At 38.1% G+C, this 15,280-nt stretch overlaps 1 protein-coding gene across 1 annotated transcript in view; it reads right to left on the bottom strand.

Annotated features, from left to right (window-relative positions):
• The window catches only part of fig4a (FIG4 phosphoinositide 5-phosphatase a), a 35,377-nt gene that overhangs the window by 17,164 nt on the left and 2,933 nt on the right, over positions 1-15,280 (bottom strand). Inside the window, exons 4-15 of the mRNA XM_068577331.1 lie at positions 14,877-15,000; positions 11,516-11,672; positions 10,885-10,935; positions 10,082-10,245; positions 9,678-9,806; positions 8,158-8,258; positions 7,045-7,207; positions 4,280-4,377; positions 1,949-2,082; positions 1,241-1,357; positions 654-699; positions 37-185 (exon numbers count right to left, since the gene is read on the bottom strand). Of these exons, the coding sequence (XP_068433432.1) occupies positions 37-185; positions 654-699; positions 1,241-1,357; positions 1,949-2,082; positions 4,280-4,377; positions 7,045-7,207; positions 8,158-8,258; positions 9,678-9,806; positions 10,082-10,245; positions 10,885-10,935; positions 11,516-11,672; positions 14,877-15,000 (1,433 nt within the window). The remainder of the gene's footprint in view (positions 1-36; positions 186-653; positions 700-1,240; positions 1,358-1,948; positions 2,083-4,279; positions 4,378-7,044; positions 7,208-8,157; positions 8,259-9,677; positions 9,807-10,081; positions 10,246-10,884; positions 10,936-11,515; positions 11,673-14,876; positions 15,001-15,280) is intronic.

The raw sequence follows: 15,280 nt of genomic DNA, 5'->3' as shown, positions 1-15,280 counted from the left end.
TAAAACATATTTAGCTTTAGCAAAACATATGCTTACCTCACACAGTCAGTATCAAACTGGAGTTTGGGCTTGTCAATCATTCCCAGTGCATAAAGTTGATAGGCCAGCGCACACTTCCCCACCATGAACTGGGCCGTGTTGGTCCGATCTAGACAGTCCACGCAGTTGGTTCGCAACACACCAGTCTACAACAACAAAGACTCATGAAACATATTGATGGCAATTCATTAATCTACAGGATATTAATGTATGTAGTCAGACACATACAACACAAAGGTTATTAGTGGAGTATCAATAGCAAACATATCTCCATGCTTTTACCATCGGTAAGTGGTGGCCATTAAATCACAGTTAACAGATGTCACGGTTTTCATTAAAAACTCATTATGCAACTAAATGCATTGGCCTAGTTGTGCAGCTTCAGCAATGAGCTGTATAACATTATAAGAAAAGCTGATTTTATGGCCTAGAAATCTCACTGCCCTGAAATGATTTGTGGGTTTATTGTTGCCTTGCATAACTCAGTTGATAAAGAGTCTACATTAGATAACACTACAATGTTGTTTTATTGTCCCATGTTCAATATCTGCAAGTAAGATGCAAATTGGGGAGAACATTTAAAGAAAATGTAAGTGCTTGTGTTTGTGACATACCTGCACCCGTCCAGTGGCGGTGATGTGTCCACCTAAATCTCCCCACCTGAAAAATTACATTTAAATTGACTTAAAGAATAAAATACTGGAATCAGACCAAAGGCATAAAAGTGAAAACATCAATTCTACTTTTCTGCCAGGATATTTATTCATCTTTTCCCCAACAACAGCTGATTAGAACAAGCAAAACTAAATAAATATCTCTGATTATCTTTATTATTTGTGAGCCAATACATGCCTTTGAGGAAGGCTACAGCTGCCATAAGTGCTAGTACTTCTCTGCAAAAGAACAAGCAAAAATAAGTGCTAGTACTTCTCTGCAAAAGTTCTCAGCTGGTTAGCAGCAAACTCTCTGCGACAAAACGGTCATCAGGCCCCATTAATAATTTATATCTGGAGAGTTTAACAATTATGCTGTTGATAAATGTATGACTTTTAATATGTATGAAAAGAAAATGGATACACCACGTCCCAAAGAAAAAACAACTGAGATGCAAATGTGGGAAAGACACCTTTTCTCTATTTAACACCCGATATGAGCGCTAATTATTTGTGTGTGTGCGTGTGTGCATCAAAGTAAAGTTTACCTTTCATCTGGTCTGATGGTATGACAGTAGAAGTCGGAGCGATTACTGAAGAAACCTGTGCGTTTCACCACATTCTCTGCTATCATACTCAGACGGTCCAGAACGTTGCACAATTTACTAAGAGAAAGAAAAATGGAAAGACCATATTTATATTTGTTTTTTGCAGCTGTAGTCTTAGTGATGAGTACAATACCTTTTTTCCATTACTTTTTTAGGCATTAACAGAGTAAAACAAAACCAAATTCAGTTTTTTACATGTTTTAGTTATTAGTAATTACGTCATTGACGGGAGCCAATATAAACAATTTTGCCAAAGAGAAACATTACGGAAGAGTTCATTTTGAGCATTTCTGAATCTCATTTATCTTAATGGGATATGAATACACATCTTAAGGATGGCATCTCAAAATACTAGAAAGAACATTGGAAAATTCATGTTGTAATTATTTAGATTCAGATGTAGTTTGTTGGATGCTAGATAGGCACTGCTAGCTGCTCTTCATTCTCCACATTAGCTAACGACAACCACCCCAAGTCATAGTGGATGGACCTCTAAAATATAGATCTCAGAAAACTGAAAGATCTTTGATTATGTTGATGATCTAATGACAGAGCAAGGGATTCTGGGAGTTGCATATTGTGCAGCACAAACAGGTTGGGTTTTCAGCTAACTTAACCTCCCTACATTGGCATATTCATAGTCAGCACCTCTTGGTGTAGCGGGCCATGTCCCAGGCAATGTAGTCAATGCAGTTTTCTGGAGGAAGGAACTGATTTAGGTTGATCACAGCTGGGTAGAGCTCTTCACTCAGAATCTTCTCATGTTTCCTTTTCTCTCGTTTCTGCAGCACAAAAGGAGAGAAACACGTGTATCACATGTATGCCTGACCCCCCTACCCTAAGAGCTAGGAAATCAGTATCATTAGGACACCAGCACATATAGCCTGACGTGTGAGATTAATTCAGTTTGTCTCGAAGAACAATAGAGCTGTGAGAAAGCATATATAGGACCTATGCAGAGTTAGGCATATACAATATGTTGTGTAAAGCACAGGACGAAGGAAAGGCGCTTCAGGTAGATGGGCAACATGAAATAAGAATTGAAGCTGATAATTTTGCAAATTGAATCTGCAAAGAGAAATCTTAAGGGGTGACATGGCCGTTGCATTTGGCATCCTAATACAGTCAACGAGTCAAGTTTGAGACACGTTGACGTATAAATCAGGTGAACATTAGTCTTTATTTCATAAAAAAATGTTTCAAGCCCAAAATGTTTTCAATTTAAATCAAGACATCTGATGAACATGATTGTTTAATTGTTTCTGAAGTCCTGCTGTTCACAGCAGATGTATGTCAATAATACTCAATGATCAGGTGCGAAGTTTCAGTCACAGATTGTGAATGACAACATGAGTACAAGGAGTCACACCTACAGGATGGGGCTGGTCGTGGGCAGTGTTATGGACAGAAATGTATTCTGTGATTATATTAATGTAGAGGTTTGCATAGTGCAAAGATGTGCTTTAAAGCTCATGTTCAACCGTCTCATCTTTCAGTAAAAATTGATCTTTGTCAGTCAAAATAAATGGACTCGAATTCAGTTGGCCGATTGAAAAAGTGGTTCACATGCTCTGCCTCGTGCTCTCTTCCTCTCTTAACATACAAACGTGCACCCATCCCAGTGTGACACCGCCACGGCAACCCCAGTTCCCACCGAGGAGCGATGGACCGTCATGATTTCATGGTTGATCGCCAAATCCTTCCTCCTTCTGTCTCTGAGATAAGAGAGCGGGTGTAGTGTGTAGGCAGGGTGTCCCCTCCCTTGCTCCCCACAGTCTGCACATATCACATGGCTGTGGCTTGTGCGGACCTCTGAGGTCTGTGATTGGTCCTTTGTGTTAAGGCTCCCCTTGTGTCTGACAACGTGAGCTTGAAACCAAAGAATGTATGGCTGTGTGCCGCGTGTGCGTGTGAAGAGGCGGTGCAAAAATGACTGCTGGAGCACTCGAGGACAGTATGGCACTCAGGGATGAAGTACAGCAATTAATGCAACCTATTGTTAATTTTAATATATTTCTTAACATGAGATGGATTAAACCTTTTTCATTAACGTCAGACTCTTCAAAGCTCCTTCATAACCATTTCTTGGGATTGTACTATTTCTTATCATTTCATATTTCTTTCATAATTTCCTGCTTATTTTACAGTAACATAATGTAAAAGGTCTTTCCTATTACTTCACTTTCATCATTGCTGTGTGCAGTTTTAAAGTAATACTGAGGAAGATCAATAGTAATAGAGAGTAATTATCAACCGCCAAAATGATTATTAAAGTCTCCACAACAAAAACAACTTACCGCCAATAAATCCAAAATCACTACCTATCGAGTGATTTCACAGACATATTTAATTCACAGAGACTCAAATAATCCACAACCTACCTGAATCATATTAAAGTACTTTGTGCTAATATAACTTAAGGTTTTCTATCCAATGACAATGGTGAGTACAATGGTCATGTTTAATTAAATTGATTTCTCCATAAATACAACATAATGTCTCTCAGAAATTAGTTCCTCAATAAAATATTCCTCCTTTTGAACCTTTTCGTCTCATCATTTCTGTAAATAATCTACTGTCGTATATTTATTTTGGGTATATCTGGGTCATTAGAATGGAATATATGTATCAGGGTAATAAGGGTTCAAAAACAAAAAATACTAATGTAAACAAATCTAAACACTTTGGTATAACTAAATGATTGCTGTTTTATTATCAAACTATTAGGCCGTCTATTATTATGTTATTACCGAGATGTTATGTAAAATGCTGCTGCAGAGAACCAAAAAAACCTAAAGTTTAGTAGGCTGTCAGTGTGTTTCTTTTCTGTTTTTCAGTTACTACTGAGTCACTTAATATTTGTATTAATCTATCATCAAAGATGGAGTCACACTGCACGTATCATTTGCAACAGTCAGAATGAGTATCCCAAAAAGGTGTGTGTGTGTGTGTGTGTGTGTGTGTGTGTATGTGTGTTACCTTGACCAAGTTGAGGATGATGATAGGAGAGCCAAAACGCTGCAGCATCTGGTCAAAATGGAGTGCAGCTACGTGGGCATACGGGTCAGCTTGGTCCACTGTAAAAGAAGTCAAACCAATTGTTTGGTGTTGAGGGAATTTATGGTATCACATGTTGCTAAGTGGTTAAAGTGGCAATATTAAATATTTTTAAGTAATGTCTGTTCTATTAATAGTCTAGTAATGTTTTCACTCGGAAAAAAATGGTCTCTGTTGAAAAAATCTAACAAAATGTGTTTAATTTTAAAATGGAAGAGACCCAGAGAAGAATTTTGAATTCTGAAATGCATTTCTCCAAACTAGAGCTTTATCACTGGAATTATAAAGAATAAAAGTAGGTCAACAACAGTCTGCTTTCAATAGAGGCAGTAAATATGAACATACAAAAGTGTAGTACTGAACTATAAAGCCTCTGATCCTACTCATTGTTCATTGTTTCATTCATTCTTTATTTTAAACTTGTGTTTGATGCCTCCGCTTGGCACTACTGCAGAGCCCAACACCTGCAGCCAGCAGCCAAATAGTAACAGCAAAGCAGCAAGAAGAAAGATGAGAGGAAATAGGTCAGATCGTACTCACTGGTAAAAACCGACAATATAAACTGCACATAGTTTTCACTCCACTACTTCATCATCACTTAGTCGACTTGTGCTCAGGCCTCAGGGGTAGTTGAGAGTTTACATCACCATACAGACTTTCACATTCTCAAGGAATGTTAATGATGAAGAAGAAAAGTCCCCCAATTAAGGTCATCTCCTTCACAACCAAGACATTTGTCCACTGTAGAGCCATCATAAAGACCTTACATACTGTATATACACTTATGTAACCACGAGTCTTGACAGTTAGGACAGAGACGAGGGAACAAGCGATGCTCAATGGGAGAAGGACTCTGTATTCACAGACACTTCCCTCACTGAACTAGATTTGTATAACAGATGTCGGTCCCTGCAGCCAGCATCACACTCACTTGACTGCACCTGGTTATGAAATGTCGAGGCTTCATTTCAGTTTCACGATACTCAAAGAGGTGTTCAACGAAGAAAGCACAGACAGGCGTTAGTCCAACTAAATTTACAATTACTCAAGTTTTTGCAGGCAAAAGTTGCATGAAGTGAATTTCAAATTTATTCTTATTTGGAAGGAAAAAGTAGTTTTGGGGAAAAATAGACTCTTGCACTGGAAACTGCAGCTCACAAGCCACTGGCTAACGTGGTTTTATTAGTCGTAGTTGAAAAGTGGAGACCACATCAGCAACTGGTCAGAAGAACATTTGCAGGTACGTTTTAAGGAAATGAGAACAATAAAATACATATTGGGAAATAGGCCTATTACTTTTGCGATCCCACTCTCTTGCTAAAATATATTTTAAAAGAGAAAGTGAACCAAGTATACCAATACCAAGGGCACTAAAAGCACAAATACTGTGAAATATCACCTGATGAAGCAAGAATTGGCAACAGTTGGGAAATGTCAGATAAGGACTGTCTTTAAGGCTCAAAGCAGGGTGATGCTGTAATTTCACACACAGAGGGATCTCGAGGACACGCTCAGTGTCTCTATCTCACAGAAGTAAATGCCATCTGAGGATAAATTAAAGGGCAAACTGGGATGGGGAAATATTATGATTTAATAGAGGCATTGAAAAGATGGAAGCAACAATATCTTCCTGCGTACACACACCAGAAACATACACAGCAGTCGCCAATGTCATCAGTTTCACCTAATCGCCTCCCTCAGGCCCTGGATTTGTGTTTTCATCCCGCTCATAATAAGACAAGAGATGAGAACCAAGAGGGGGTGTTCAGTCTTTACCCATTTCATTCTCTCTCTCTCTTTTTTATTTTTTTTATCTTTGTCCCAGTGGGTGAAAGGAATGGCCGTTGTATAAAACCACTCGTAATTTATTACATTCTTCCTCTGTCCCTACTAGGTTATTTCAGGTCCTGGACAACCGCTAGGATGAATAAATTGAACATTATGAACATGCATTATAAAATAACTACTGTGGTACTGTATGGCTGACTATTAAAAAAATACCTGTATCTTTCAATTGTTATCTATCTTTATCAGGGCGAAGTGGATATGAGAAAGATCTTCCATGAAAGCCGAGGAAGCTTTGCCAACTCTCTACTATAAAGCAAGTGTTGAGCACAATCAATAAAGCCTTGATAACCTTTTTTAAGGATAATATAAAGTGCCTTGCTACAGTTATCACCCTTCAGGTGTTTATTTTGTATTATGTTGCATTACAAGCTAGAATTCAAATGTTTTTTATTTGGAGGGACCTCCACGAAATTGATGTTTAAAAAAAAAGTTTGCAGTCACTGAAAATGCATGTGGGAGAGACATGGCAGGTTTGTTGTGGTGTCATATGACTTTCATCTCGTAAAATATGCATGTTAGATCATGTAACTGATTTTGTGACACATTGCACAAAGATGGACTATATTCAACTAATTATGGGACTTCTGAAGTTAATTAGCAGCTTTTTTTGTTTTGTTTTGTTTTTTATTTTGCTTTTGCAATTTTTAATATTTTGTGTAGGTCCATCACCAAATCTAAATGAGAAAACATTTTAATTCCAAGTTGTAATGCAACAAAATAAGATAAAGACCAAAGGAGATGAATACTTTTGAAAGGCACGGCTGTAATACCATTTTCTCATACTGGAAAACAAAGAAGCTGTTGATGTGTAGGAAAGAAGTGTTCATCAGGAGGCTTACATCGTATCGGGGGTTTTGGCATCATGGTGGAAATGTCCTGGGACCAGTAGAGCGGGACTGAACCTCGCACCTGGACGTATGAGGAATAACTTCCTGTTATGAAAGACATCACTGAGGCGTCATTGATGATCTGCTCTGTCTCAACCTCATTAGCCACATCCCCCTGGAAATAATAGAAAAACACAAAGGTTAAGAAAACAAGCTCGCCAAAAAGGTCAATTTTCTAACTGTTCGAGAGCTTTCCATCATATGAAAGGATCTTCATCAGCAGATGGGAATCAAAGATTAGTCAATGTTTACATTTCCAATTGTTGAGCAATTCACACTTGGCAATCTAAGTCTTGATCCTTTCTATTAGCGGATGAAGATCAACCTATACAATCGAAAGGTCGACAGCTATTGTACTTAACTGCTTCTTCCAAGGACAACAATTAACTTTGAACGACTACAACTTTGAAGCAAACACTGGTTAGAAGTGGCAATAGGACATAATGGAAACAGAAACCTTTGTTGAGGAGCTGTTGGTCCTATCACATAATGTTCACCAGCAGATCGACATGATCAAGGTCAACACGCGAAAAACACTCAGACAAAAACAGGAATTGCAACATCAACTAGTCCATGACAATAGGGCAAACTCCATCTGCTGTTTGACATCACACAACCAAAGGTGTAATTCATATTAATATCATATTAATAAGGGCTTTCAGGGTGCTACTATCATGCTGATGTGACTTATTGACCTAAATGAAACAAAGCCATCTTCAACAACAGAAATAAATCTTTTTTTTTTTACCGCTGTGACACGTAAAACTGTCTCTTATGATGAAGGCCAATCAGACAGTATGCGGCAATGAAGCATAATTCCAAATTTATATAAATAGTACTCTACTTGCCATTGACCACAATAGCAGAGAACCGTCTCCAACCTGATATCAGGATGGCAGGAAATCTATGTTTACTCCTGGGTTGTCTCACAAAGACATACATAGTGTAGGAAGAGGCAGCGCGTCAAATTAACCCCCCACGATCAATCTGAGTCATCTCAATCATCCCGACGGCCCTCAGCCCTTGCGATCTATTTTTTCCCCGTTGCCTCGGCAACAGCTGTACCTCGCAGTTGGCTCCTCTTTTGAGGAAGCGGGTCCCGGCAAATTTGCTGGAGCGCCGGGCAATGAGGGTGACGTGAACCGGTCGGCCGTAGATCAGAAGCTCTGCAGTTGGTAGGTAAAGGATGATCACTCACAACACATGATCACCTGGTTTTACACACACACACTTTCTATCCGTACAGTTCTCTTGTATTGGGCCTCATTCACAAATGTTTATATTTTTTGCAACTTAAATCAGTAGAAATTCAATCAAGCCGAACACAAAAGTATCATGTTCCAGTGTTTTAGACTAATCACTTTTGGGACTACACGTTAGCAATGTTCCCCTTTTCCCTTTGTTGCCTGTTCTTAAATATCCATTGTTTATTTTGTGCCTGCTTAAATGTTGTTCGGATGCTGCAAATGTCTCTGTTGCGTCTCCTCTTATTGGACCCATTCTTCCTCTCATGCTCTATAAAAAACAGCAATGAAGGCCAAACTGTTTCCGGGAATTGTCGAAAATCAAAGAGCCCGTGCGTCGTCACCTTGGCAACATGCTGTCTGATAATAGTGACAACAATGTTAATAGCAGCTCTGACTGTAAAGTGCACCTTAGATGATTCGTTTATAGGCCTACTATGACTAGCAAACTCAGAAAAATGGTTTAAAACCCAAATTCATTAAAAATGAATTACTGATGAAGGATAGTAGTAACGAGAGTAACTTGTTTTGACTGAACAGCAAAAAAAACATTATACTGCATAATGTGATTTATGCAAAGGAGAATTGATGGGAAATAGTTAAAAATCTTAACCTAAGGCAGACTTTTACCCTAATAAATCAAACTGTTAAGCTCTAAGCCACTCTGCAGCAGTTACCCATGCATCAATACTGCAAAAGCTTCTCAAAAAATCCAGAGGAAATTAATCATGTGGAGTGTAACAAAAGTCCCTGGTGTGCAGCTTGTGTCAAAACTTAGAAAAAAAAGCTACAGTAGCAGTGAAATGGAAGATAAAAAAAGGACAAATGCATGTGAAAATATATGGTTTGTCATCTAAACCATGTGGCCTGTTTAATTAAGGATGCCTTCACCCTGTACATAACAGATGGAGTGATTATGCAAGTGCCAGTGTTTACTGGCATTAACCATTGCTTAATTAAGATACATTTTTGTGAAAGCCCTTAAAACAAACACAAATTGCTTCTGGAGTTCCCTGGTGAATCCCACTGTTGCTCATGTAATCCACGTGCTGTGATGGATACCGAACAAGTGATGCTGACGCTGACAGGAGAGGGATTGCAGACAAAAAAGGACCTTCCCGAGAAACAAAGCTGTGTCATCTACTGTACTAGTGTGTAATCACAGTCAATGCTGACAGATATTATGTCCCAACAAGGTACTACACAATTTGTATGGGGCATTTTTAAATCTAAAGCAACAAGGGTCAATTCGAAAAACAAAACGGACACATAAATAAAAGCAACAGTCGAACAATTCTGCAAAGCATGAACAAAACCGACTCGACAACTCTCCAAGGATACTCGACTGGCCACAGAAGCCGTGGATTATATACATGAGCCAGTCATAATGCACGATGTCCTTGACTCGTTCCAGCAGCTTCCCGTTCCACACATACTTGTAGTACGGCTCATTCTGGAGGCCGTAAACCACTGAGGAAGAAGAGCAGGAACATATAAAACCGTAAGGTTCATTTTACTAAAATGGTGTCAGATCAAATTATCATTACTGACTGTCTGACTGTCTTTCTTTCTGTCTTCATTTAAACAAACATTACTGCAATTGTCAGTGCAGATACACATAGTGGGGATCTGCACTCAATAGAAAGCAATGTTCTAGTTGTGTATGTGCAGAGACTTACAAGGCTTCCTCCAGCCAATAGAACAAACACAATGAATATAAGAGCTGTTGATTAACATCCTCTCACCTTGTGTAGGCAGACCCTCATCTTCAAAGATGTCAAAGCTGTCATGCTTGCTCTGTTTTTGTACCTCTTCCTCAGTGGAGGAAGTTGGTGATGACCACAGTTCATAAGGCCTTTGCAGCAAAGTCAGGTTGTACTGCAGCGAATGGCTCAGGTCGTAGCTGTAGCTGCAATGTATAACGACAAAATCATTTAAAACGAATACAAAACAAAAAGAGGTGAATATGTATGTGTACAATGGGGCACATGCTAAATTAAATCGAAAAGATATTTTAGTTGTTTATCATATACATTTTATACTAATAAAATAGCTTCCCAAAAAGTAAATACATGTATACACAACATAAACAAATTAGCATGAAATGCCTTTGTGACAACAATAGCGACATTTTTGTTTCTCACTATTGTCAACTTTCTTGTTTTATTGTTGCTTCTATTGTTTGTCTTCCCCAAGTAAAGTGCCTTGAGTACCTTTTAAAGTGCTATACAAATAAAATGTATTATTACTATTATTATTTATATTACTTGTCACAATAGGAACCTGGAAGACGAAGATCAACTAAACTAAAACTATTACTAGTCATCTGAGCTCTGGGCATCATCACACTTAGCCAACCGTGTGTTCCTCTTGTAGAAATCTAACTTTCTATTCCGTACTTTCTTTCTTTATATATTCTTTCTCAATTCTATTAATAACCAGTTTGCACCCATGTTTTAGGGGTATGCTGCTGACAATAATAAAACAAACATAACCTCCTTGATGAAGAATATTTTGTGAGAGAATTAAGACTTTGAATTTGCCTTACCTGAAGTAAAAGTTGCTGGATAAGTCCACATTCTGAAATATCCGCACATACCTAGAAGAGCAAAAACACAAGTCAGTGAAACGCACATCCGAAAGAAAGTCAGCTCTATAGGGAATGCATTTTTAAGACATGAAGCTTTAATGATAATATTCTATCTGGCAACACAATTGCAGGACGTTTGTGATGATTGACTTAATACATTCTTTAGAGATTTTAGAAGGCAGTAATGTTGTGAGCGTCGTAAATCTCTCAGCAATTTCTACTTTCTGCTGCTACTGCCTTTAAGTTAATGTGATGGCATGAAAGTCATAATGGAAAAGTTACTGGATCCGATGTAAGATTGCCGTGGTGACTTTCTTTGTAAATGTAGTACTTAAAACATCAGATTAAAGGAAAGGGTTTTATGTCTGAAGCTTGTCTTCGATACCAACGTCCTCATCTGTGAAGACAATGGTGTGTGTTTGAGAAGAAATGCCAGTGCACCAACACAAGCTCATATAGTTCCAAAGACGTGAAATTAAAGCTTGACTGTATGTTGAGAATGGCAGCTGGGCTTTTCCCTTAAAATGTGTTTCAAACTCATTCCTGACTGGCCTTAAACTGCACCGTTAGTGGAGAAACAAAGCAGTACCTTGCTTCATCCGGGTGTGCCACCCTGACCGAGTCATTAGGGATGTAGATCATGCTGGTGTCTTCAATTTTGTAGATGGAGTGGCCACCGATGTCAGCCATCTTTCTACGCTTGGTAATCAACACAATGTAGTACCCTTCGAGGAAACGTACAAACCCTGTAATTTAAAATAAACTAGTCAGATGTTTTCAAGATTTCAAGCAACATTTTAGCCCCCTAACCAGAGTTATTTATACAAGTCAATGCCACTAAAAGTTAAAAAAAAAAAAAAAAACTCTGAACAAACTGATTTGTAGATCAACCTTTCTGTTGCATGCAAATTAGCTACAGCCTCGACAATACAAACGAGTAAACCACCCACTTTTGCGGAGGTGGATTGTGAGTGGTTAGTGTGATACTTCATCAGCTTACCATTATGCTGGTCTATTTAGTCTTATATAATTAAAATCCGACAAAGAAAGTAGCCTGTACATAATCAATGATTTACTTTCAGTTTTTGATGAGCTATTTTCTTACATTCATAACAAAAAAATGGTTGTGGATGATGTCTTTTGCTTCTTTTTTTTTTTTAAATGGTCTGCATATTATGCCCCATCAAGACCAGTAGTTTATGTAAGTGTGTGTGCTGGTGACACGCCTCTATTATATTACTGCGAAGACTCATCTGTTCACAGACAAATTGTGTGTCACAGATGCAATGTCGCATCTAAATAAGAAGTCCTTGTACATTCAGACTATTTAGAACCACAGATGCTCCAGTATCATTGGGCTGTAATGAGGTTCACGTTGTGTTTCCACATTCAAAGAGAATGCTCTGAGTGCAGGCTCATACAGTTTGAGGTAGATCCGTGGATGCATAAACAAGCAATTACATCAAGAAATAAATTATTTCGTAAATATGACCCAACACTATTTCACCAAATCAATTATTCCAGTCTCTGTTTGCAACATTTGATAAATGAGGGCTTTCTCTAATTACAGTATTATTTTTTTACCAGACGGGCAGCATTTCAAACTGGGGTCATGGAGTTTGAAAGATTTGGGTGTTTACCAGGGAGGAAAGCTCAAATACTACATTCACATATTATTTATTAGATATAATATGGTAGATATCCCTGTTTACACATTCAGGTGTTCACATTATCAGCATTTGCATTATACAACTCAAGGCAGTTAATTGCAGGGTTGAGGCTTCAAAATGTGTGATTTACCAATGTAGCAGTACATTCATAAAAGAGTACACTGAATTAGCATAAGGATCCAAGTCAATGTGAGATATCTTTCACAGCACAATAATAATTAAGCTTGCAAGCTGTATCTTGAATGAGAGCAAACAATTGTTCTTTCACTCTGGTCTAACCACCAACAACGTCTGTGTTGCTTCCTAGTTGTGATGGGTCAGACTAACAAAACAGACTAAGAAAAGAGAAAAACAATAATAATTAAAATAAATGGTACAGATTTTAGACAGTTCTAAAAAAGTGACAGCCACATGGTCTCTCAGGATAGACTTAACCCAACTTGGCCAAAACACACATATTCCATATGACACAGTGACATTGGCAAATAGTTGCTGGTGAACAAAGATGGTATTAGGGCAGAGTGAGGAAAAGGCATTTTATTTATTTAAGCAGATGTCAAAGTCATAATCTGTCTGTGTCAGTGTGACCGATCGACAGGCTCAGTGATGATGCTGAATTATTAGCTAAGATGTGTTGCTGTTATGGCTTGGAAGGGCCTTGTCAATAGGTAGGATGTAGAGTAGGAGGACTGATGCAATTGTGATGTATTTTCAGCCACACTAGCAGCGTTGCTCAATGATTGAGTTAGTTAGTCAGTTGGTCAACCACTTTGGTCAAGACTGAAATATCTCAACATGTAGTGGATAGATTTTCCCATTTGAAAATATATTTATATGATATGATGAGTATATTATATATGATATTCCTGTGAGGAAGAAACCATCTGATTTTAGAAAGCCGCTGACTTCTCTCCAGTTGCCTATATAATTGATATTTATGGTTTTAATATTAAAATAACATAACATTAGCTTGTTAGCTTCGGTGTTGTGACTATGTTAGCAGTTTGAAGTTGGCAATAACTCCAAAACCCAACTTTGTTGAAGTGCAGCTCCACAGACCTGTGAGCATCGCTGTAGACTTGTAATGTATGTTTTTTTTTTTTTTTTATCTTGTTTTGGTCCTGCTGGTAAAATCGAATCATGACAGAAGTGAAAGTTTAGAGTCACTTTGCACCAGCTCTTCAAGTCGATGACAAACACATTTTTATGATCAATAACCCGTCCAGAGTACAGAGAAACAGACATTACAGGGTGAATTATCAAAGCTCAATAATGACGGGTCCTGATTAAAAACCTAAGACAAGTATTGGGGACAAATTCAAACACTCCTCTGTTGTGTGTATTAGAATGTGTGCGACATGAAATGTAGGTAATACTGACTTGAGGACTGCAGGGCATACATACATGCAACTCATAATTCAGTCACACCATTTACTTTCCTCACTGCCACTGGAGGTGCAACCGCAGGTGGAGGACACGCAGAGTGTGATCATCAGTTTCATAAATGTCTCATGTAACACAAACCTTAGCTTTTATTTCTGGGGCAGACAGGCAGAACAACTTGACCTGAAAACAATTAGAGTGACCTGTGTTTCCATGTCGAGGATTAACAAAAGGCCAGAAAAGAATCACAATAAGCTATGTTTTTGAAATTAGGTCTGTAGGCCAACGTCCAAAGCACAGAATGACATCACAGATATGAGCTTTTCTTCCTCCCAAAATGGATCAAAAATTATGTGTTACACTTTAAGTCAACGGTTTGCCGTTTCCCAGAAACTAAATAGTTATTTAATAGCAGTTTTAATTACATTTCCTGCTCTGTTTTTTCACCATTAGAATAGAAGTGTTGAAATTAAAAAGTGTTGCGCCCTGAGATTAGTTTTTAACAAAATGTAGTTATATATCACATAATAGTCTCTATAAAAAGTATTCAGTGCCCTTAAATTGAAGGGATTTCATGTGGCTTTTTTGATCAAATGAAAAATACAAAAAAATGATTGTCGAAAAAGAAATAATGGGAAATTATTAGAAATGTAAATAAAAGCTTCTTTTGGCTTCTGATTAAGCCACTGATGGTCATGATTTGAAGCCTGAATATTGAACATGATAAGCTCCACAAAGGAGTTGGAGGACTAGCAAAGCTATATTGTAGTTTATTATAATGTACTCCAGCACTAAATTAGGTCTGTAGAACCAATGAGTTACATGTCTCTATCATTGCGCCCCACAATGGATGTTGCAATGCCAGTGAAGAAGAGAGAGGAGGGACTACGTACTTACCCACAATGCCAAAGGCCGAGACCGCCCTGGACAGGCCCGAGGAACCCTTCTGTCCAATCTTGGTGCGGTTTCCCAGGTCCAGGCGGCCCAGCAACTCCCGGACCTCTTGCTGGCTGTACACATGCTACAGACAAATACACAAACAGATATACATGAATAACAATGTAAGAAGCTGTTCATTTATTAACATATTTAAATACTGTTAATTTTAACTTGCAATAAAAAAAGAAAAACAGGGCATGGTGTTTTTCTTTCTCAAAAGAAAAGGAGCTGCTTATGTGGAGTTAATTATTGACTTAATTCAGAGCCAGTGTCACTTATATAGAGTTAATTGTACATAAATGATTAGTAGGCTGTGTTTAATCAATGGTCATTTTCTACAAAAGAGTTGAAGGAAATTAAGA

Source organism: Clinocottus analis, unplaced genomic scaffold (assembly GCF_023055335.1).
Source record: "Clinocottus analis isolate CAN_PGR_092001 unplaced genomic scaffold, fCliAna1.0.p SCAF_15, whole genome shotgun sequence".
Classification (NCBI taxonomy): Eukaryota; Metazoa; Chordata; class Actinopteri; order Perciformes; family Cottidae; genus Clinocottus; species Clinocottus analis.
The sequence above is the reverse complement of the archived record's forward strand: the minus strand, read 5'-3'. Positions and strand labels throughout refer to the sequence as shown.